At 34.6% G+C, this 25,334-nt stretch overlaps 1 protein-coding gene across 2 annotated transcripts in view; it reads right to left on the bottom strand.

Annotated features, from left to right (window-relative positions):
• Positions 1-3,125: 3,125 nt before the first annotated feature.
• ARHGAP5 (Rho GTPase activating protein 5) overlaps positions 3,126-25,334 on the bottom strand; it is a 48,537-nt gene continuing 26,328 nt past the window's right edge. For both annotated transcript variants that reach the window (XM_052693396.1, XM_052693395.1), the window contains 4 exons: positions 17,688-17,765; positions 16,237-16,368; positions 14,281-14,386; positions 3,126-7,223 (listed from right to left, as the gene is read on the bottom strand). In XM_052693396.1, the coding sequence (XP_052549356.1) occupies positions 6,893-7,223; positions 14,281-14,386; positions 16,237-16,368; positions 17,688-17,765 (647 nt within the window). In that variant the 3' untranslated portion in view covers positions 3,126-6,892. The remainder of the gene's footprint in view (positions 7,224-14,280; positions 14,387-16,236; positions 16,369-17,687; positions 17,766-25,334) is intronic.

Below are 25,334 nucleotides of genomic sequence, written 5' to 3'. Positions count from 1 at the left end.
GCAGCATTACCAATCAACATTATTTTCTATTGAAAAAATATCAACAGAAGACTCTCATGGCAGTACGGTTCAGGAACGGGGATGCCAATGAACAAAGAAAAATTGCTATTTTAGTTCCCATTTCAGTTGTTTAGATTTTTGCTGATGGTCACCTGCTAATCAGTGACTTCCCATCAGATGCCGGGAACTCGGTGCCCCAAACTCTGCAACATAAACTGGCCCTTGAGCTTAATGAGAGTATAGGCAAGAGTTTTTCCATCTACTCCTCCCTTTACAATATCATTAAAGCTTGAAAGCACCCTCAAAACAAACCTGTAGCACAAAAAAGACACCCAGTGAAGGCAAGCATCTTTACCTACCTGATAAGCTCAGAATTTGTAACATTTATCCTTTCCTCTTTAGGGGAATAGGATAGGGTCCCTATCTGTTTAAGCACTCGTTCTTTAAGGACCTTTTCTACCTCCTAGCATACAGAACCTCCAGACACAGCCAAGAGTCACACTACCCTAGGTCTTGCATAGCAAAAATCATTCAAAATCAGAGGAGTGCATTGAAACAAGTGGACAGAAGGGTACACAAGAGTACTGATAGACTTTTATGTGGGAACAAGGATGTTTTAGAGGAAACAAATACTATGATCATGTTACTAAAAAGGACTAACTTAATTAGTCTTAAGGTAAAAAAATACACGTATGACAAGAAGAAACAAAGTCACCTGTGATAAAGCTACTTTTCAGCTCTAGTACGGTTAAATAAAGGACATAAGATCAGGCTTATTTGTGTGACCACTGAGGATGACAAAGTTAAACTAGCTAGAGAATTACAGAGGATAACAAAATTAGACATAGAGCAGCCCAGACATGGACACAGTACTCCAGATGCGGCCTCATCAGGGCAGAGTAGAGGAGGACCACCTCCCTTGACCTGCTGGCCATGCTCTCTTTAATGCGACCCAGGATACAGTTGGCCTTCTTGGCCACAAGGGCACACTGCTGGCTCATGGCCAACCTGTTGTCCCCCAGAAAACGCAGGTCTTTCTCTGCAGAGCTCCTCTTTAGCAGGTCAGCACCTCTACTGATACATGGAGTTATTTCTTCCAGGTAGGATCCTACGTTTGCCCTTGTTGAACACCACCAGGTTTCCCTCTGTCCAACTCATGCCTGTTTACATTTGGTTTTCAAAACTTAATAGCAGAATTGTAACCAATAACTATCTGTAACAGACTGGCCATCTGTTACTATTTTAGAACTGCTGCTATCAACATCAACTTCATTACTAAGTTTTTTTTAAAAAAAGCATGTGTATACACATACATATTTCAGTAATGAACCACAGACATTTATGTCTTGATAATCTTTTTTGTTATGTTCTGTATTTAATATCTTCATCTAAGCATTTTAAGAAGCAGCTGTTCAAAACACAGGATATTTCAAGGGACTTTTCTTGATCTCTTCATCCCCCACTGTTGCATAGGGTCAATAGGACCAAGTGGACACTGCAAAGTCAGGTCACAGTGTCTAAAATTTAATAGCAGCTTGTATGGTGAAATGGTGAGCTGGTGAAGCATCTGTAAGATCTGTAAGAACAGGCAGACTGTGATACAGTGATGCAGGGGAAAACATAAACTGCAGCTACAGTACTTGGACCAGCTGGTCACATGAGCAGCTGGAGGTACTCTCCAATTAAGCCTGTCTGCCCCTGAAGCAGTGACAAGGCCCATCTTAGCAATGCTTCCCAACCATCTTGTTCACCCTTTGCTTGTCACAAGCCACCAATAAAGACAGGTAAAACACAGGTAAGATAAACCAGAACAAGCATTAACATGACAAGATTTGCAGAGATTTACATCTCAAAGATCTATGTGGAGCATCCTAGAGATCAAATACAGACTACTTTAAAATGTCATGCAGTCATAGCTGGAAATACCACCAGGAGATTGCCTTCCCTTCTCCTAATTCAAACGGTCTGAAACAACAGCCTTTCATTATCATACTCAGAGACTGAAAAAAGCAAAAGTTACTACACTGTAGGCTTTCAGGGAAAATATTTAATTCTCTGTATTTTCTAAATCACACCAAATGAAAGAGTAAGGGACAAATTATTATTAATGTTATCAGGTATATTAAACACTACTCCATGATATAAAAGCACCAGAATGTTGGCTGTGCACCAGTAACATTCAATTTAGCAACAGAAATACGAGGTACAAGTACATACGCATTGTACCTTAAAAGACGAGAAACACATGGGTTACAGCCATAACAAGCACCATCTACATACTTGGGGGAAAAAATAAGTCAATTAAAAAAAAAGTGGTTATTTTTCATTAGTCATGATGACAGATCAAATTAATTCTTTCTGATTCCACAGAAATTCTGTAAAATAGTTGAAGGGAAAAAAATGAAACAAATACTAACTTTACACATTGGTTCTGTAGGACAGCCACGCTTCAGAAAACCGTGGTCTGTCTCAGAGCCTGAACACAGCGTTACGCTTCAGATTCCACAGAGATGATGATCTTTGATACAGCAATCTGAGATTTTCACACTGAGGTACAGAAAAGATGCATCCAATTTCAGATTAAAACACACCTGTATCTCGAAGTGTTAAAATTAAACAAACAAACAAAAACAACAAAAAAACCCAGCCCTGAGCAGTGTTCAGACAGAAAGCTATAAAGCTGTCAGGAAGTTTTTGCAGTTACTTCCAAATTAGCCACATTAGTCAAGATGCTTTAAAGAAACAGAGTAAGCAAGCATATATGTTGCACATACAAAGGACTAAAAACAGTAACAAGTTTTCAATTAAAAGGTGGATTTATGCTATACAGCTAGGAAAATTGTGGCAAATAATATGAAATTCAGAGAATTTAAAGTTGACTTGACAATGCAGTTTTTTATTGGTTTACTGGTTTAAAAAAGGAAAAGAGCAATTGTAAAATAGTGTTTTCATTTTTCAACCATTCATCTAGCTTGGTAGAAATCTGAAAAACTGATTTCCATAATCACAGCCTTTCTTGCTGAGCAGATCAATCAAGAGAAAAATGTGAAAGATCACACGAGCCACAGAATAAAACATGCATTACGCAGCTAAACAGAACATCTTCCATCCTGTTTCTTTTGAGGGAGGTCTGCATGTATTCAGCATGAAAGAGGGGTACATTACCTACAGAAAGAGGCACAGCACATTAATCACTGGGTAAATAACTTGCAAAATTCTGCAGTTTAAAAGAAGAGACTCAAAAAGGCAAACTCCTTCCCCATCCCACCTCCCTCCCTCAAGGAATTCCTTAAACATTTGATGCATTCAGTTTTGCACAATTTAATGCTACATTTCATCTCTGTGTATGTGAAGGAGATAATTGGGTGATTTGCCTTCAAAAATTTAGTAGGCAACTAAACTGAACATTATACACAGTAAGCATCTTAGTATTTTATTCATTGCATCTTTTATACAGAATAAGCTTCACTGATATTAAATCCACTGCAGTATTCTGTAGATGTAGCAACAAAAGATTACATTATAAACAAAGAACAAAATTTGTACTTAAAAAAATTTTTTTTTTCTTTTTCAGTTGACAAACATGAACACATTACTGAGGAAAACTGAGATAAGCATGGAAGGTAAGGCCAAATTTTTCTTTTTGGTCTCCAATTGATAACTTGTCTGTATTTACCATAAATATTAGAAGCTAACTGCCAGCAACTAAAAATAAGCGTATCTATAATTTCCTAGCAACCAGTACTCAAATAATGGAGAAAACATACAATAAAAGAAGTTTCTTTTCACTCAGATTGACATCTGCAATCTATGTACACTATGTTAAAATTCCACAATATTCTGGAGGGCAAGGAATTTTAAAATAACCTGCTAAACATTACTTAGAATGGCACTTTTTAAACTCACGTGTCGTACTTCAAAACTGCTAAAATATTGAAAAACAATACACTGCAAAATGCCTATGCCAAAGTTACATAAAAAAGACAAAATACTCCATAAAGTGTCACTGAGATGCTCAACAAAAAATAATATACATTTGTATTTTTTTCCAAGATAGATATTACTGTAAAAATGCTCACATTAAAAAATATAATTATTATTGTTTGTATTTCCATTAAAACTAGAAGGGACTACACAGAGCCAAAGTATGAGGAATTTGTATATAATGACATGCTTCCTCATTTTATAGCACTAACAAAAATAACAGAGAAAGCTCTATTTAGTGTATTTAATCACGATGGTATTATTTTGTAGTATCTTCTCCAAACTTTGTTAAGACAGTGTATGTGCATGCAAGTCTGTGCACATGTCCTTGTGTACATAAACACACAAGCACATCAAAAATATCAGTGTATATATTATCCAGATACACGCACATCCACATTCCTGCATATGATACTTGTATAATGCAAATAATATGCAGGAACTCTGCCATGTGACAATCCAGAGTCACATGCCGTGCTCTTTTTTTTTTTTTTTTTTTTAATAATGGTTTATCAAGTAAGTGTAGGAGCACTTTCATATCTGGCCAAAAGTACATGTTAATTTTCAGGAAATTATGAAATAAGTGATTTATACGTAACTTCATATACAATAAAAATGATCAAGAATTTGGTGTGAAAGTCGATGGAAAGGAATGTAGACTACTCTAAAAATTAGTATTCAAAGATTAGATAAACAGTATGGCAAATACCTTGGAATTCGTAGAAAGTTTAAAATGCAAATCACATTACAAAGCCTGGAGATATTTTTATAGATTGAACTTTTAAATATGGATATGACTGGCACTTACTTTTAAGCTTACTTCTATTAGAAATAGACTTGTTTCCTGTACAGGTGATGCATTGTCTATACCATACATAGTAGAAAAATAAATTCTTTAGCAACTTAGAAATAGTTTATAAAACACTTGAAGTTGCATTTTCTCTGCTAAACATGCCAATGTTAGACTGACAACTATAAATAAAAGCAACAGATGTAATGTAGAACAAGTTAAGAATACTACACTTTACAGGACAGACTTTATTGTACTATTAATTCCTGTGTGCTTTGCAATAGGAATAAGGTTGACTTTTTTTTTTTTTTCTTAAAAAAGATAATTAATTGCAAGAATATAACACAATATCAAGATAATTTATAATATACATGTACTTGAAACAGCAGCCGAGTTTATGGTATCATAGTAATCTAGAATGATAATCCAAGTCATAATTAGAAGTACAATACCTAGGACATAAGTGGGAAAGGCAATTTTTATTTTATGCAAATGGAGCAAATCAAACTCTTAAGAACCTTAATACTCAAAATCAGCTATTTACTATAATACATACAAGACGATCTTAAATCTTGTCATAAGTGAAGATTACAGCAGTGACCATCATAAAGCTTCTTTTTTAAAACTACACAAAACATTCTAGCAGCTGAATGAGCCAAAACTGTTTTTTTCTTTGCAGATCTAAAAAGGTGTATTTTGAACATGAAAGAAAAAAAGCTGCTATGAAAAGTCTCACAAATAGTGATTAATTATGGTCTCCCCTTTGCTACAACTTGTAACCTTCTGAAATTTTTACCACTAACAAAATATTTAACCAGAAGTTTAAATTAAGCAGCACTCTTTTACAGCAAAATCGGTACCAATGTAATGGAAAATAAACGAGGAAAAAAAAAAAGAGAACATTTTTTTTTAAATGGTGCAAAACCAAAAAAAAATCAGTCACTCAAATTTTAAGTACAACATACCACAGGAAAAAAAAATGAATACAAGTTTATATGATTTTATATATACATACTCCAAAGAAGTTAATTGTCAGTACCCAAAGTATTTATTGCTATTTATTAGCAATGCATTTTTGTATATCTTTGAAGGGTCACATAAAAATAGATTTAAAGAATAGATTAAATTGAAGTCCCAGATTAAAACATTGTTTGGTTTAGAGAATTTTACTACAACAAAGTTCATGTTTATGTATGAAAAGTTATATAACCTTGTATGAAAATGTCATGAACTATTTTCTAAACACTAAATGTATTCCCAAGTGGGAAAAATTAAAATATCTAAAATATATTAGATTGAGTTTACAAGACCATCAATGATCTTTTAAACATGCAGCTGTTTACAGAATTAACAGTTTTACAAAATGTTTAGTTAAGGAATGGAACATAAAGAAATAAGTAGGCAACATCAAAATTTTTGTACAATATTTGAAACTCACTTTTACAACAAGCATGTCCTTGGTATTGTGCTGTAAGAAATAATAAGCAAGTTCACCCACCCTTAACAAACTGTCCACAGGTTTACTTACAAATAAAGATGGAAGGTGAGGCATTGTAAAATTCTCAACAGTGCATTTTGCATTCTTCCATAAACCATCCTAAGCCTACAGTCATGTAAGTAGCCGGAGATTATAAAATAAACTATAGCTGGGCTTTAGTCGTTTATACAGAATGCTTGAATGTGAATAAAATTGCCAAAAATAGCATGTTAAATAACAAAAACAGCCATAAAGCAGGCTGTAAGCACTGAATGTTTCATAAATGTAATTTTTTTAATCATTAAATTTCTATAGAAAAATTTTATTCACAATATATTGTGACAAACTGTCACAGGAATGATATAGTGATTGCAATAAAGTATCATGCAGCAGCAGCTTTGTACTTTATAGCTATTTTTGCTTTTAAAAATTAAACCTCTCCAGTCATGCTTACCACATAGTTTTTATCTGCAGCGTGTACAAATGAGGAACACAGTACGGGATATAACAAAAAAAATGTCCAACCAGCTGGATGAGAATTATTTTTCATAAATATGAAGTACATTACTGTATCCTGAAACATGCATGTCTATAGCTTTTCTTTACTGTCCAGTGCCAGGCTGCCTGCAATCATCTTCTATTTATATAATACCAAGAGGGTCTGCTGGTAATTGCGGCTGTATCAGCTGAGGCTGCAGTGGTGGTGGTAACTGCAGAGGTACCATTGGCTCCACCATCTGCACTGTGTTGGAAGGCGGTGGCTGACATGCCCCTGGGTTCGGTGCTTCTACAATCTCTCCATTGTAAAAGAAAAACTGACACTGCTGAATGAAAGTCTCTATAATCGACTGGTGGATTTTGGTGGTAGAAAGGAACTCTCTGTTTTCAAAATCAGGTCTCATCAGAGTAGGCCAGAAACAAATTGATAAGTTATCAGCAGTCATAAAGTTGGTTTTATATTGCTGACTAACCCTGAAATGAGAATGACAGGCACAGAATGAATTAAAAATGGTACGCAATCAACCAGAAGACTTTAAACACATGCCAACATTTTTAAGTGATAATAATAAACAGCCTTTAAATTCATCAACCAGACACAGAATTTCATGTATTAGAAAATCGATTAAAATGTCTAGACAAATGACAGAACTGGCTTCTTACTGCAGTACAGTCAGACACTGAACAACATTTATGGTACTCAAACAAAAACGGAACAGATTAGATCATATGTTAAAAACAAATGAAAAATATCAAGTGTTGATTAAAGCACATCTCTGTGGGCTTTTTCATATTAGCCAGCAAAAGCATTTGGCTCTGCTGTAAAAATGGGGTGCTTTAATGGCTGTGGATATTCAAATGTTCAGCACATAAGAACAACTACTAAATAAGAATAATTGTATAAAATTGTTTATTGTATACCACCTATACAGCAAAATTTATACTGTTTTTTAATAAATCACAACCTTGAGGAAGAAAATTTATTTTATCATTTCATACTATTTTGTTACCGTGTTATTTTTTCTCATGGTAGATGTGCAGTCAGAAGCGTCCTAAGGTTGTGCAAAAGAAGCAGAAGGAACAGGTATATATCCAGCTTTATGCTTCAACCCCTGTACTAACTTGGAAATTCTCTGCCATTAGAAACTCCGATTTTGGAAAGAGACTTTTTCCTTCTGCTTCTGTAATTCTCCTATCCTACTTCATTTGGAATTTAACACATATAAAACTATGAATTATCATGTCACACTGCTCCAAGATCCCTATTTTCCTTGGATGATCTAAGCAGATAACACTGCAACTCCAGCAATTACTGCAGTAATCTCCCAAAGCAATGCCTAATCAATGAGCTAGCTTTTATTTCTATGTTCATTTTCTTGTTGTAGGCACTTGCTGTATTTACAAGATGCTAAATTAGTATGATATAGGTTATCTAACATGCTAGCAGCAACTGCTGCAACTGTGACAAAACTCTGATCAGGAAAATTTTATGAATATCATATTTATTAACTGTGAGCGGCAAAGCAAAACAAGTCACCTGGAAATATTTTTTACATGTTATGATTGAGACTTTTAAGTATTAATATTAGCCCGTATGAATTTTGTTCTTCATATTCACATAAGTTTTTAAACAAGGCTGGATTTGAGTTTTTAAAAGTAAAACACTTAAATATACAAACTACTGAACTCTTAGAAAATGTGAAGCAATTAAAAGACAGTAGTCCATCTACTTAAGATTAACCAACATAATTTTAATTTAAAAAAAAATATATTCATTTCCTGTTAGAATGCTGATTTGCCAATATAAGACCTGGGGAACCATTCTGAAAAAAAAAAAAACCAAAATTAACCCAATTCTGTGCATCACCATCAAAAGGAGGCATTCTTTTCCTATTCTCTCTCACCATCACATACAGAGAAGTTCACGCTTCTCTCCTTCTATTTGCTATGTTTGGCACTTGTCACACTCCTCTGCGAGCCAATCTGTTTAGTGAAACAGCAGAACACTATCCTACCAAAACAGGTGGAGCTTTTTTCTTTGTTTTCTTGATTTTACCATTTTAATACAATAAATGCATTCAACCTCAGTTCCAGATTTCCAGAACTTAAATGGACCAACTGAATGGGAGGGGGTGGAAATCAGACAATAAAAGAACTGGCAGGTTGTTACTGTGTCTCTATGCCAATTAATCCATGGGTTTATCCACTAGACTAGTATCATAAACACTGGAATTATAAAACAAAAAAAAACAAACAAAAAATATTACTGTATGTCAAGACAGTCTATATAAACTAAAAGAGTGTAAAATAAAAACTTTTAAATAGGGTTCTATTCAATAGTGCCAAAGAAATCAGTTCCTGAGGGCATTACTAACAAATATGTCAAGAAAAAGAATTCAGCAAATAACATTTTGAGGGCAACCTGATTCTCTAGATTCCCTGGAATCAAGTCTAATTGTTTTATATCACACACACACAAGAAAAAAAAAAAAAAAGCCAATCAACTAATCAAAGTGACCACATAAATAAGTACAAAACCAAATAAAAGACCCAAATCCAAAAGCCTGGTAACAGTATATTACCCTGTTATAGGATGGAGAACAGCTAACTTCGGAAAGAACTGACACCATTTACAGAAGAGAAAATATAAGATCCCCAAAAGAAGATGCATTAAGCTAAAAGCCACACTGAGCCATAGAAACAAAGGAATTCCAGAGTTACAACACAGGTACGAGATTACTCTCATGAGCTATAGCTCCCAAATGAACATCTTGAAGGCTTTTTCTAACCTAAGTGATTCTACAAACTTTGTAAGCATTATTTTCATAGGAAGACGTTCAGGAAAAAAATGAGCCTAGCTTTGGAAATTCTATCTTTCTGCAAGGAATGGATTCTCTAAATGCATTTCTACAGGTCAGGACTGTATGAACAACAGGAATAAAACAACATCCGGCAAGTTTCATTTTTATCATTTCTTGCACCAAAACAAACGTGCAAAATACTTCAAACATCTTAAGAAGAGAATGCTTGTTTCATTTGCAGGCTATTGGAACGAAAGTAGACAACTCAAATAAAAGATATCTGTTTTTAGTATTGCCAGTTATTAAACACAATGAAGTTATAAAAATAATGTGATACTAATGATTAATAAGACTACCTGCCTTAAAAATAATGTGATACTAATGATTAATAAGACTACCTGCCTACTAGAACACAAATCCATCCATTCTCTCTAACCCAAAGAATATTTAAGTACCATATTCTGTGCAAGGAGCACAGAAACATATTCGTAAGCATGATGGCTTGACTGCTTTCAACATGAACTTTGTTCAGGCAGAAGACAGTAGTATAACAGGAGCTATGGAAACTTTGCAAAAGCTTCAGGTAAAAACTATCTGCAAGAAAGACATACCACTCCTAATGAAAACTTTGCTGCTTCAATAAAGTCATTAAACTCGAATGATATGCTGCAGAAGATATTCTCTTCAAAATTCTGTACATTCTCTGTTAAACATGAAATCAATCCATAGGATCATGACAGTGATCCAGGTGATCATTTCCTATAACTGAATCTATGAACACCGCCAACATATTTAGCACAACTTCAAAACAGAACTATGTTTTCTTCGTTCTTTTTTCTTATGAGTCATTGTATGTGAACTCCTATGACTGTTATTAAAAATGCTGAACTTAAAAATGCTAAACTCTTCTACATGCATTTTTCCACAAACTAGTTTTCCATCAACATTCTACTTGTACTTGTGCTTCCTTATTCTCCCTATATAGTATCACAATGTAATTAAAGACAAGTACATTTTTGTTTTAGTTTTCAATGTATTAAAAAAAAAAAAAAGATTCCCAATTGGGTTCTTTTTTTTTTTTTTTTTTTCAAGTTTTCTGATTTAAGCAGGGACTGAAACAGGTTCTTCAGTGTCACTGCAAATTCATTATTACAACAGTATTGGCAAGAAAGAAAAAACCTTTTACTGAATATATCATCTACAACCAAATGTCTCCTCAGAAAAATGCAATCTTATTCATAATATGATTCTATGATTCTATAATAAACCAGAATCAAGATATTCTGTTTTCAAAAAATATTCTTCATTCTAAAGTAACACTACAATTTTATGTAGTAGTAATTAGTGAGAGATCCATCAAAAACTCTGTGCTGATAAATCTAACACTTAAAATACTCAAGAATATGCAATTCCTATGATATAGTAGGAAGAACAAAGGTAACTGAGATACAGTTGTGCAGAAATAGAATGCAAAAAAAACTTCCGCAACTCATCAACTACTGTTCTGATGATCAGCACGAGCAGACTGCAAGAGTTTCTGATTACACTTCATAGATTCAAAACTTGTGAAAACCATAATAAGTCCTACAATTATTGCCAGAAGAAAATATTCTCACTCATTTATGATGTACAGTGTTAACTATAAAAGATTGACTTGCATTTTAGTATGTGTATTAGTAAGGGTACATAAATACTGCCTCTCTCAACTTGAATAAATTTTGTCCATGGGGTATTTGGACACTACTCCTGAATGAAGGTGATATTCATACTTTCCTAAAAGAGTAACATTTTAATTTCATTCAAGGAGAATAAAAAAGCCTAAAAGCTTTCATTTGACTCAGCACTTTTATTCAACTTTTTCTTCCTATATAAATTCTTCTGTGTACCTTTAAAAGGATGAGAATGGACTTCAGAGCAAAGGCCAACAAGCACTATTTCTGTTCTCCAGTAAGCTTTGTGAATGATGTATTTCATTTGTCTGTATACAAACATGCATTAGGAATCTACTTAGGATCATTAAAAATTGTATTTAGCTCTTTTACTTGCAGCAATCCAGGTACTTGACACTGCAGTTAGATTTTTGTTACTCTCCTCTGCGCTATGCAAATGGGTGGCCAGCTGAAGACTTCTGACAATTCTGAGATTGATACTCTTCTACTGAATTCAAGGAATCTAGTCCATTAAGAACTGCCAAAACGTTAAAAGTGATTTACATGAAGTTTGTGATGTTTCATTTTACCTCAGTACATTGTTAGCCTGCAATATAGAAATGCAAGAAATAGTTCTATCCACTCATATGATTCTATTCTAGGGCTAGAAAATTGAATTTTACTTGGCAAACTGCACTAAAAAAAAAAGAAAACTGATGCATTTCCCTGCAAAGGAAAATACAAACTATATTTGTGATTGAGAGAAGTGTAAAAGTAAGTGCTTAAGTATCAAAGCTTCCCATATATTTAATGAAAATAGAATCATTTATGTTGGAAAAGACCTTCAAGATCATCAAATACACCAATCTACCTAACACTACTAGTCTACTGCTAAATCATGTCCTTAAGTACCTCATCACAGATCTCTTACAACACCTCTAGGGATGCAGACTTCATCACTTCCCTGACCAGACCATTCCAATTCCTAACCACCTTTTCTGTGAAAACATTCTTACTGACATCCAATCTAAACCTCCTCTGGCCTAACTCGAGGCCTTTGCCTTGCATTCTACCTCTTATCACCTGAGAAGAAAAACCACGAACTTCCTTGGTGCAATCTCAGTCCATTCACCAGTTTCAGTGTTTTCTTCTGAACATGCTCCATGTCATTCTCACAGCAAGGGGCCCCAAACCAAACACAATAACTGAGGTACAGTCTGACCAGTGCCAAACACAGAAGGACGATCACTTCTCTGGTCCTGCTGACCAAACAATTTTCATGGCCATTGGTCGCTCTGACCACCTGGGCTCACTGATGGCTCATTTTCAGCTGATTGTTAAACTCACACCTCTAGGTCCTTTTCTGCCAGGCAAATTTTCAGCTTCTCTTCCCCATTGATATTGCTGCGTGGGGTTGTTATGACCCAGAATAAGAAGACTCCTTTCACACAGCAATGGAGAACGCATAAAAGAGAAATCTGATTTTGCTGACTAAACAGGGTGTTTAAAAAGTCTCATTTCAACCCCCTATACTAGAAGCCTCAAATTAGACCGTTAAAAACACCTGCAGAGCAATTTGAAGATCATGAAAAGCCTACAGTATATATAGAAAATTATTCAGCTGGCTGAAAAACACTACTGTTTTGAGGAAGTGACAGTATGTCACTTGACAGTATTTGTGGGCAACACACTGAACACAATGCAGGCAAACGTGGCCTACATTAGGACAAGTGATGGCAATAGGTCAAGGGAAGTTATCTCCCCCCTCTACTCTGACTGCACTTCTGGTATCTGGACTCAGCTCTGGCCTCTGCAATACAGGAAAGGTGGACATACTGGAAAGAGCCCACTGAACGGGGCACAAAGACAGAAGATCCCTCAAATGAGGAAAGATTGAGCAACTGGGACTACTTACTCTGGAAAAGCTCAGAGAGAATCTTATTTAAGTATCTGATAGGAAAGTGCAAAAAAGATGGACCAAGAATTCTGAGTGGCATGCAGTGACAGGACAAGATACAACAAGATAGAAACTGAAACACGTGAGATTCTGTCTGAACATAAAAAACACATTTTAAAACAAACAAAATAAGCTCCACTTTTTAAAAATGTATTTATTGTCAGGGTGATTGCACACTAGGAAGTTGCCTGGAGAGGTTGTGGAGTCTCCATTGTTAGAGATACTCAAAATCCAACTGCACATCATCCCAGGCAATCTGTTATTGCAGATCCTACCAAAGTAAGAGGGGTGCACTAAATCTTGAGAAGCCCCTTACAATCTCAACAATTCTGCTGTTCTGTCTTTAAAAAAAAGAAGAATTAATAAAAATATTTTTTTTAAAAAACAATGAGCTTATGTTTTATAGTCCAGTACTGTGAAACAAACATTTTTCTAGGAAAACTGTTATTTTAGCTGTGACGAAACGTTTATTATGTCTTTTAATAATGTTATTAGCCATCTTACTGAGTGGATTTCAGGGAATCCACTAGAGTATTGCTGAGTAAGAAATATGAGCAAGTTAAACTTTTTATGAGCAAATATTGTACACTTGGACAAATAAAAGGTCAATAAATTAAATTTAAGAACACAAAAAATTACATTTCTATGCAAGAGGCAAGATTTAGGAAGCAAATTCACTGCTACACACAGTTTTATTCTACATTTTAATTATTCAGCAGAGTTTGTGTGTGCTACATTTTAGAGGAATGAAGCTGATCTTGCTTTAACAGGCAGGGAATAGGCCAAATAACCTCCATGTTCCCTTAAATCTGAATTAGACTACAACATTAACAGGTGCTTCCTTAGAAAAGAGGTCTGCAACTCTTGTACATACTGGCTCTGTGAAGTTATCTTGTTTTGTACAACAATCATTTTTACATCTCTACAGTAGCTATGATGGTAGATATCTACGCATCACTTAAATCAGGTATCGTAATATATCAACATCTAATTCATAATTTTTAATTTCCATTTTCAACATTTATACTAACAGAGGAGAAATGCAGCATGACATTTTCAATTCTAATAGGTTGGGTTTTTTTATGTTAAAAATTAAACAGAATTTTAGTAGAAAAGTACTGAACCTGTTCAGATGTGTTATCACATATTTGAAGACATCATAGTTCACTGGGTGGAACTTCTTCACAATTTCTTTTAACTCATGTAGCCGTTCTGTCTTGTCCAGGATCTCTATAGAAATAAGTGACATTTTCTCATACATTTAGAAAGAAATACTGAATGAATGTTGCTAAGTCTTTTTCCAACTATAAGAAGCACAGATATCTACAGAGAAACAGAAGGCGAGAAAATACTCCATAAAATTCCTATTTACATGTATTATTACAAAGAATTACCTTTTCATAATAAAGTGGAAACTATCTAAATACAAAAAGTGCTTTCCTGTTTTAAGATAGAATTACTTATTTCTATTTAACAGTCTTCTTAACAGATCATCTTGATCAATTTGTTGGCTTGTATACGGCTAACAACGAAACAGGGAAATCTGTAAGATTTTTCATTGCTTGCAAAATGTTCTTAACACAAGATTTATACATATTATAATCTCAAAGTTTTGGGGGATGAAAGACATTTTCATGAGCTTATAAAATCTTAAGCTTACTAGTCAAATAATAAAAAATTATTGTAAGCCTGGTGCAGCTACTTTAACACAAATTTTTACAGGTTCAATGGATATTTTTTATATTTTAAGAGGAAGTAAGCAATAGGAAAAGGACTAAGAAAAAAAACCAACAGATTATAGAAATGTATAACGAATTAGTGCTACTTGTGACATCAAATTACATACAGCAAGCAGCTGACACTGGCTTAAAATTTGAAATAAACTTGCAGTTGGGCTCAGTTACCTCAGGATCTGTCAATATAAACGGAATTCCAGAATACAGTTTTACAGTGGAAAAGTTGGGGACAATGACCCTCTTGCAATAAAATTGCTAACACCGGTGTGAGAATTAGATGAAATCCATACGATACAAACAATTATTCAAGCATTAAAGAACTCTAGTTTCCACTCTCAAAATCATTTTTCTTAAGCTGTTGTTACACATATTCACATTTTTGCCATATTCTACTGTGTAGAAAGGTTTGTTTCAATAGAAAGACTTCAATTCTTATTAAGCCTAGTATGCTACAGCAATACATAATTTATTAGTAATACCTAATCAAAAGCCTGTCCCACTTGTCCCACTCAGCTTGGAAAATCATAAATTGTTAAGAAAAAAACACACTATACAAGGGATTTGCCTGAAAATTAAAGTGAAAATATCAAAAAACATGTCTATAGATGTCATTCAAAAATACAAAATTTCTAGTGTAATATACACTAACCAAGCCTAGGTTGAAGCCTTAGGCTTTCAGCAATATTGACAAATTTTCAATTTAAAAAAAAAAAACATAACAAAAAATGTGTAGTACTTTCCTAAAACAGTTTGCTGCCAGTCCAATTGCCCAAATTAATCCCAAGAAAGATATTCTTTAAAAGGGGAACAATGTAGTCACATTTTCAAGTTTGAAACATTTTCAATGAAACAATTAATGAAATCAATGAAACATTTTAATGAAACAATTAACTTTTTCATCCTGCACACAGTTCAAAAATAATTTGAAAAAAAATGTCAGATTCATCATAACACTCCACAGAGATGCAACTTCTAAAGCCTATTCTGAATATAAGACTTTATGAAATCAAGGTATGCTTTCTTCTACCCCTGTAAACAACTATGATACATTTCCAAGTGCTAATATTGCAGTGCTAATAACAGGAAAAAAAAAGAGATTCCTCCAATTAAATTTCCTACATAGAGAAGTAATAGACTACAATTTATTTACAATAACTAATGCAATCATATAATTCTGTTGTCATCATATAATTGTTAATTTTAAAGAACATTTTATAAAATGGCACACCTAAGCAATTAAAAAAATAAGCGCAGCAAGTCTTTTTAACTTACAGTGAATTAAAAACTCCTATAACGATAAACATTGTGAAAAAATACAATCAAGACAACATTCTTTTTACTTACTTGATGCTTCTAACAAATCTTGATGCAAAGAGTAAGGAATTAATGGATCTGGCAGATCTGCAAAAAACGCTTTAAGAGCCCCAGCCACAGCATTTACTGTCACTTCCATAGACTCTAGACTGATACTATGATCTGTAGGACAAAATTAAAAGCAGTTTACAGTTATGATTCTTCAAAATATTTTTATGAAATAATTTATTTATTTAAAACACTGAAAGTGAAAACCTTGCCTAGCAAAAACAGAGTGAACCAGCGCGTAAACTGCCATTGCTCTGACATACATGAAATAAAATCTGACAATATTAAGAAAGCAGTAGACCAAAAAATAAAACTGTCTGACTCTCCATGCAGACTTAAATGCTTCTCTATTTGACACCAACCAGGTTCTGATGATTAATTCTGCCCACAAATGAGTTTTGAAATCCACATCCAAATTTTGTTGAAAACTGGCACAGGGTACATCAATATGCAGAACTTGTGTGAAGCTGTCTTACGTGGCCATGAGGCCTTTTAAGTAAGGACAAGACCACATGCCAGTGATTGTACATGGCCATATAACCTACTGCTAGAATCCAAAATAACAGAAGCTTTATATATTATATTTAGAGATTTTAATTTATTTAACACAGATAAAAGTCATACTAGATGATTTTAAAATTCTTCCAAAGTTCACCCACTCAAAACATCATCTTATACAATGACAGAACAAAATCTAGCATTATATTCAGATGAAATTCAGATAAGGCATTAAAAAATGTACCTTTATTCGCTTTATCATGTAGGAGGAATTTTACTATTTCACAGACTCACTTTCATTACTAATACCAACGAGGACTTTTAACATGGTTGGGTGGTGTTTTTTTTTTTTCATTTATAAAGATCAGTTGATGTAATAAATTTAATGAGAAAGCAGGAAGAAAAATAATGCTGGCCCTCTCAACAATCCAAATGAACACTTATCTGCTAATCATATTTAGATACATTACAGCACATGACAAAGGTGGTACTACAGATTCATTACTAAGATTTAATTGTTAATTCACATTAATCAAGAGAGTTTTAATAAAATAATTGTCAAGAAGTTCTGCGTTTTTGGGAGGAGAAGTGTATGCTCAATGTTGAGGACTTCATGCGCTACTATGCTAATATAAGGAGCATTTAGTACTGCATTTAAACACACTTATTCAACTAGAAAACCACCTCAAAATTTCACAGGAAGCACTCAAAATTATTTTAACCAGCTACAAGGTTCTATCCCACCCTTGGTTTACACACAGCTTTGTTAGTTACATATAGCCGAGACTACATCAGTACAACCTACCAACGAGTAAAGCACTCAGTGCTATGGAGATCAGTTTGAATGTAAAACTCATTTACACTGACAGTACTATCTTATACATCAATGGAGAAATCAAGTTCTTTTGGCTTTAAATAATGAAATCTGTCATTACCTTGATCAAACTGTTTCTGAATGTTGTCTTGATCTGTTTTATTTCCACTAACACGGTACAGGCCTTCAGTACATAATCCTTAGAAGGAGGAAAAAAATACATTCAAAAATAGCTTATGTACTACAGAGCAACACAGAGTCAGCCATAAGTACTTAATGAGTAACCACATGCAATGCCTAAAAAGTAACATTAACAATTACAGTGATACAGAACTTTCAAACTGAAATACCAGTTGCATTTTTGTGTTCAGTACTCCATTAATGTTAGTCAGGAGAGGAAAGATTGTTAGGAAGTAGAGGATCTCCAGGATTCTCATTATTACCTTGTCTTACTACATGTTACAGAGTCATCATAATTGCAGCAGGCATTCCAGGTAAATAACATTACAATAAGAATTCACATTTCTATTATGAACACACAAACACACATACACACTCATACTTGCTCTCTCCACTCCATTGATAATGCAGCATTCTATCATAATGCAATCTGTTTTATCCACAGCTACTCACTAAACAGAAGGATCTGACCTGCTAATGGTGGTTACCCATCATCTTTTTCTTTGTTAATTTGGAAACCATTAAGGAAGACAACCAGTACATAGTGCTGTAGTTCTCCACCTTTACGGATGCAAAAATCTCCATATGGTACATCTCCATAGCAGTACATAGTTTAACAAAAAAGAATCAAGTTCTAAAGCTCTATGAAATTTCCTGACTCTCTACCGTTGCAGACGAGTACATGAATGCATTTTACAATATCAGGTCAATACAGCAACATTTCTGTCACATAAACTCTGAATGTTCACATTACTGAGAAACACTAGGAATCCTGCTAACACGGTCAAAATACAGAATGCACTTAACTGCTTCAAACCACTGATTATTACTCTCCTAATTCCATTTTTCCCTCTTAATTTCCTTCACAACTCCCATATCTCCTTACTAGCTCCATCAAAGCTACCTTAGTAAGCTTTGACTATTTTTTTCTTCACTAAACCTTTAATTTAGCTTTCCAACTTCATAGCCAACAGTTTTCTCTTCTAAACATTTACCTAAACAGAAAAAACAGAAAATGCTCAAAAAACAAGAGCATTGTTCTGTGATGTCATCAAAAAGCAAAAAGGAGATATAAATTGGTAGCAAAGGGCAGAAGGTGGGATTCAATAATTTTCACAGCTGGAGGGATTTAAAATTTGTCTTCAAAATAATGTTCTGAATGTTATCCTATGGAAATACCTTGTATTCCTCTTATGAAATTTGTAAGTAAAGATAACAAAAAAAATCACTGGTAGATAACAAGCTAGGACCGTTTAATACGGGAGCATTCTCAGTTGCAGCTCTTCCAGCCTCAGGCTATTTTGTGTCTTATCCAACTACTATTCAGTTTCTTTCTGTAGAAAGGGAATTGAATCTGCTGCAATAGCATTTTCTGAGAAGTCCAATTCAGTCACTGTTTAGCAGCAGTGTTTAAATCTTCAATACTTGAACTGGGCTGCTGCGGAGACAGAGATGCTCTGTCGTAGTATTTAGCAGTTATTCTTTCCATTTTGCCACACAGCAGACACCTCTTTGTTCAGACCAGTACAGCTCTGAGATGCCAAAAAAGATAATGTACAGAACTTTAGAAACATTTCAAGAGATACCTACTGAAATTAAGCATCTTCCAAGAATATTAGCTTACTGTTGCAATTCTGGAGTAAGCTAACTAAATTAGTTGTTGAAATTCCTCACATAAATACTTCCTCTTGCTAGAGAACTGAGCCCATGGGAACTTAATGAGGTCCAACAAGGCCAAGTGCAAGGTCTTGCTTTTGGTCCTGGGCAATCCCAGGTATTTATACAAGCTGGGGGAAGATCTCCTTGAGGGCAGCCCTGCAGAGAAGAACCTGGAGGTCCTGGTGGACAAGAAGCTGGACATGAGCCAGCAGTGTGCGCTTGCAGCCCGGAAGGCCAACTATAACCTGGGCTGCATTAAAAAATGGGTGATCAGCAGGGACAGAGATGTGATTGTCTCCCTCTACTCGGCTCTCGTGAGGCCCCATCTGCAGTACTGCGTCCAGGCCTAGGGCCCCCAGTACAGGAAGGACATGGAGCTCTTAGAGCGGGTCCAGAAAAGGGCCACTAAGATGCTCTGGAGCACTCTGAAGACTATGAAGAAAGTTTGAGGGAATTGGAATTGTTTAGCTTGGAGAAGAGAAGGCTCCAAGGAGACCTCATCGTGGCCTTTCAGTACTTAAAGGGAGTGTATAAACAGGAGAGGGAATGACTGTTTACAAGGGCGGATAGTAACAAGACAAAGGAGAATGGCTTTAAACTAAGATAGGACAGATTTAGGTTAGATGTTAGGAGGAAGTTTTTCACTCAGAGGTTGGTGACACACTGGCACAGGTTGCCCAAGGAGGTTGTGGATGCCCCATTCATGGAGGCATTCAAGGCAAGGCTGGATGTGGCTCTGGGCAACCCAGTCTAGTGATTGGTGACCCTGCACATAGCAGGAGGATTGAAACTAGATGATCTTTGAGGATCTTTTCAATCCAGGCCATTCTATGATTCTATGATATACATGCTTGTAATGTCTGACGCATGTAGGTCTTCAAGTACAACACTGTAGTTCATCAGTTTTAGATTTTAACCACCAAAACTCTCAGTTCCTCTAAATAACATATTAACTTCAGAACAAGGTCTCCTAGGGCAACATCTACTTCCCATGCCATGAAGTAGTATATGGCTGAAGAGAGGTAAGAGCAAAGGAAGAAGAAAACAGCTGTTTTTCTGTGATATATCCTCCCATCTATGGTGGCTTGCACATATTTTTGCTTAAGGAATTGTAATCACCATTTGAGGATTTATCCTCCATTAATTCATCTAAATCTCTTAGTCATTTACATATGGACACAACCTGTGGCAGTTTTGTAACTCAGTAGTACACATTGTGAAAACACACTGGTTTTACTGCTCAGGATCTGAAGTTTTTCAGGAAATCTTTTTTTCTTTTTTACTGTGTTAAAAATCAGGGAGTTCTCTACTCTTTGTCAGCACCACTCATGTTCTTTGTTTATTTCCCTTTCTCAGAAATTTTCTAAGCTAATTAGCTTAGCTCTTCTTCATGCAAAAGTTAACATCATTGCTCTGTGGTGTCTCTTTTCCAAATTCTATTTTACTTTAAGACTGATTGATCGCAATTGCAACCAATGCAACACATGGAATTACACAATAGTATGTTTTTATTCCCCATTCACTCTCTCTCTTTTTAATTCTTTTAATTCTTCCTCCTTGTTTGATACCAAGTACTGAGAGTTGATGTTTTTAGACAGCTTCTACGATGATTTTAAAGACTTTGCTTGAGTGACAACAGCTATACCAATATTTAGCTTGCCTAAGAGTCACACAGTATCTGCCAACTTGGCAACTGTAGCCAGGTTTTCAGTATCACTGTACTGTGTACACCTCTGAACACATGCCATTTAATCACAGCAAGTCCTCTTCTCCGCAGTTTAATTCTTTCCCCTACAGTGACCAACTGAATTTTTTAGGAATCATTTGCAACTATAGCAGCCAAGATAATCACTCTTACAGTCATCTTTGTAAATTCTGTGATCTGAATCATGCCATAATTTTATTCCACAATTGACCTAGCGTAACTATGCTCAACCCCCTATGCTATACAGACTACACAGGGCTAAAGGAATCTCCACCTGACTGACCCAGAATCTGTATGTATGCCAACAGCTACAAAGCAATGACTACAAATTATATCCTAGTAAGAAAAATCTAGCAATAAACTGTTTTAAATACATTTAAAATTCATTTAAAGTATTCCTCATCTGTACACGTTAGCACTGTTATTAAAAGACTCCCGATATTCAATTCACAAATTCAAAAACAGAACCAAAAATAATTGTTTATGTGTTTTTTGTAATAATGTACGAGACACTGAAATATTCAATAGAAAGTAAGCAGTATAAAGAAATTTTGCTCTACTTGCTCTACTCATATGTGCAGAGTCCTGCTCCCTGCCTTGCACCTGTACTGGTACATATTTGAACCTTCATTTACCAGATGTACTACTAAACGGCAGCACCCAGTCCACTTTTGCCAAGTCAGTGAACTGCATTGATTCAGGGAAAGATCTAAAAAGCACCCACAACAGAATTAGCAGAAGCATGCAGCACGAGAGGATCTTCAGAACTTATAGGCTATTATGTTACTTTTCATTAAACAACACTTAGAATATTGAGTCCACGCACTAGGGTAAAGGGAATGGCCTTTATCCCATTTTATTTCTCCTTTCAATAGAGTACACCTCTAAAAGCCTCTAGCTCTCCAAGCCATTTGAATAAAAGAGATAAATCATCTTGAATTTATGGATTTTGTAGCCACTAGATTCCAATGATATGCCAGCTTTCTATCTCATGTGGCTCCACTGACTCATTCTTTCATACAGCTCTTTGCCTATTTATTCACTGTCCTCATTCTCAGAAGACAAATATTGCATTGTCTGCTTTTAGTATAAAAATCTGGCCTAGTGGCAAATTAAGTGCAAAAAATCTGGGTATAATTCATGGAAGACAATATTCCTTTACTCATTCTACCTCCAAGACTCCAAGAATTAAACAAAAAAAGTATAAATATAAAAAGCTATAATTATTTTCCAAATACACAATTTCTGACTTCAACTGTAGTTCACCGAAGAGATCATTCAAGACAGTAAGAGATGTGGCTCAATCAAATCGACTCGCACTACTTTGTTCCAATCAATGTCTCACATATACTGAGTAACTTAATAAATTATTACAATATGCACTAACCTCTTTCCTTTATGGCTTCATGTATAGTTAACACCATAGCAACATTATTGGTTTTTTATTAAGTATTGAATTTAAAATTAATAACCTTGTCAATTAAGCACATACCAATATTCTACAATGATTTTTTTATAATTGAAAACCCGAAGAAAATACACACAGTACATTGCTGTTACTATTATTAGAGCTGCATAAAGTCAAGCAGTACATGTATTAAATTGCAAATTGTGTTAGTTTTCATAATATTGATTTCATTTCTCCTTACTAGTAAACAGACTGAAATGTAACTTTTATCAAACTTTTCACTTATCATTTAACAATACATACCAAAAAAAAAATTCACAACACTTTAAAGCAATACCTAAATATTAAAAAAAAAAAACACTGATATACTTTGTATGTTAGCATGAAATTTTAGTACAAATGATTGTAAGTCCAGGAAAGTTACAAATAATCAATTGAAGTGTATGGATAACACATAAACAGTCCTTGTAAATAAACTGGAGGCATGTAAAACAGCATAAAAACGTAAGTACACCATTATAGCAGAAGACCCAAGCTATGAGCCTGCCATAATCACAATAAACACAAAGTTTTACATTTGAATCTTAGAACACAGCCAGCATTCAACATCATTTTATGTGCTTTTGCAATATAAAACTCAATTATACCACCAAGAATGAGCCAATAAACACTATTTTTGTTGACATCACCTTCACAAATCTGTGTTCTTCTCTTTCAAATAAAAGTGACTACTTCTGAATCTGGGCAGCTCTGCAGAAGTCTGTGTATGTATGTATATACAGTACTATATCTACTATACAAATATTACAGAATATCCTCCTTACTCTCTACATGACAATTGTTACAGGGAAATGCATTCTCTCTATTACAACAATTGAGATTTAAAAATTATCTCAACTTTACCACCTATACTAAGAAAAAATACAATATACTAAAAAACAACTGTCTACATTGGACAGAATCTAAAACAATAATAACAAAATTATTTTTTCTCCTACATTTTATCAGGTCTACAGAAAAACAGTCACAACAACTTTCTTAAAAATCTAAACAACTTAGTTTCGATATTAACTATGCTTCTTTGCTGTGTACATAAATCTAGTCTGCAGAAAACTAATATATTTTAAAATTTTATTTTAAGTGATGAAACAAAATGACTTTCTATTCACTCAAATCCAGGGAAAGCAACAAAATGAACCAGAAGTATTGTATCCTCAAAACCTTCTTTCAGAAGCCCTCAACTGAAAATAACTGCTGATGTCAGAAAGTCTATTTACATAGCTGCCCTCAAAAGCAAGTTACATAGTGATTTAATAAGAACCTGACAGAGGTAATAGAACACAAACACTAGCAGCTTGTAAGTAATGTTATGTCACCAACAATATAAAAGTGCTTACATAGTCTGTAAAAGGTTACAGGTAACCTTTTACCTTCAGATAAAAAGGTTACAGTTAATACTCTAGCATTAACTACTTCACTCCCTCAGTTTCTACTTTAAATGCTACAAAGGCAAGTTTCAAAAAAAATTCAAGTCCCAGAAATTTTTTTTTTTTTTTTTTTTTAATTTTCAGCTCTGGGATTTACTTCAGTTTTTTCCAAACTGTTCCTCTTCTATTGATGCACACTTTTTTCCTTTCTTTTCTTTTTTAAACACTGTGAGAACATTTTAGAACAGCACAATAAGACAGAAAAATTTTAGCACATTTTCTGCATGCTCTCAATTCTTTAATGTCTACGCTGGGATCTTCAAGAACATTTGCTCTTATCTGAGCATCCAAAGTAAAACAGAGAAAGCTATGTTCTACACAGTATTTTTTGCCTCAGGGACAGTTTAGAAAAGTATGTAGAAAGTGCCATCTTGTATCATTTCATGAGGCAGAGGGTACATTATAAATTGGGAGGGTACATTATAAATATATATATATATATATTTAATATATATATATATAAAGAGGGAGGGAGGGTACATTATAAATTGAAGCTGGCCATTCAATTTGAGGTTAACTCTATCTTCATTAGAAAAAAAAAAATAGAATTCAGCCACAACGCAAATTAAATTTGATAATACAAAGAGAAGGAACTGAACACAATGAAGTATCTTAAATGGAAAAGCTAAGCAGTTATGCCCTCTGTAAAAGAAACATACTGACTAGTTTCTTTCAAGTGGAGATAGAACACAGCTCTTGATTAAAAAGAAAGATGATCATCATCAGTACAGGTGCATCTGAAGGGCTGGTTAGTACTAATAGTACTGGCTGAGAGACAGCTGAATCACTGCAGGACTCCCCAGGGCCAAGCAGCCAATACAGTAACTTTACCAATTGGAAATGGTTTCATTCCCAACTCTAGACTGAAGGCAATAGGTCTTAACCTGCCTTCTGTGGACTGATCATCTCCAAAACCGTATTTGTGGAACCTTCTATATACCAGACAGACACGCATCATCAACTCTGGGACCACATCAGCAGGGGACTTGAGCAACACAAGTGAAATTTCAATTTCTCCTTAATACCCCTTGAAGGCAAAAATAGATTCTATCCACAGAGAAGGTTGTGCAAGAACTACAACACATGGTCTGAACCTCATCAGGTACCTACTGGATATTAACCTAACATAAAAATAACATACACTAAAAATGAAATTCCAACAGCCAAGTATGAATGTTGAAAAAATAACCAAATCTAATTACAGAAAACCTGTAGAAGAAAAACTGTTAAAGATCAAAAATAGAGGTTTTGATCCATTTTCACGAAATGATTAACAGAAACATCACACTTTTGAGAAGCCCCACTTATTTTGAACCCAACAGCAGCTTA

The sequence above is a fragment of the Tympanuchus pallidicinctus genome, unplaced genomic scaffold (genome assembly GCF_026119805.1).
Source record: "Tympanuchus pallidicinctus isolate F22 unplaced genomic scaffold, pur_lepc_1.0 scaffold3, whole genome shotgun sequence".
NCBI lineage: Eukaryota > Metazoa > Chordata > Aves > Galliformes > Phasianidae > Tympanuchus > Tympanuchus pallidicinctus.
Note: the sequence above shows the minus strand (reverse complement) of the source record. Positions and strands in the feature narration are given on the sequence as shown.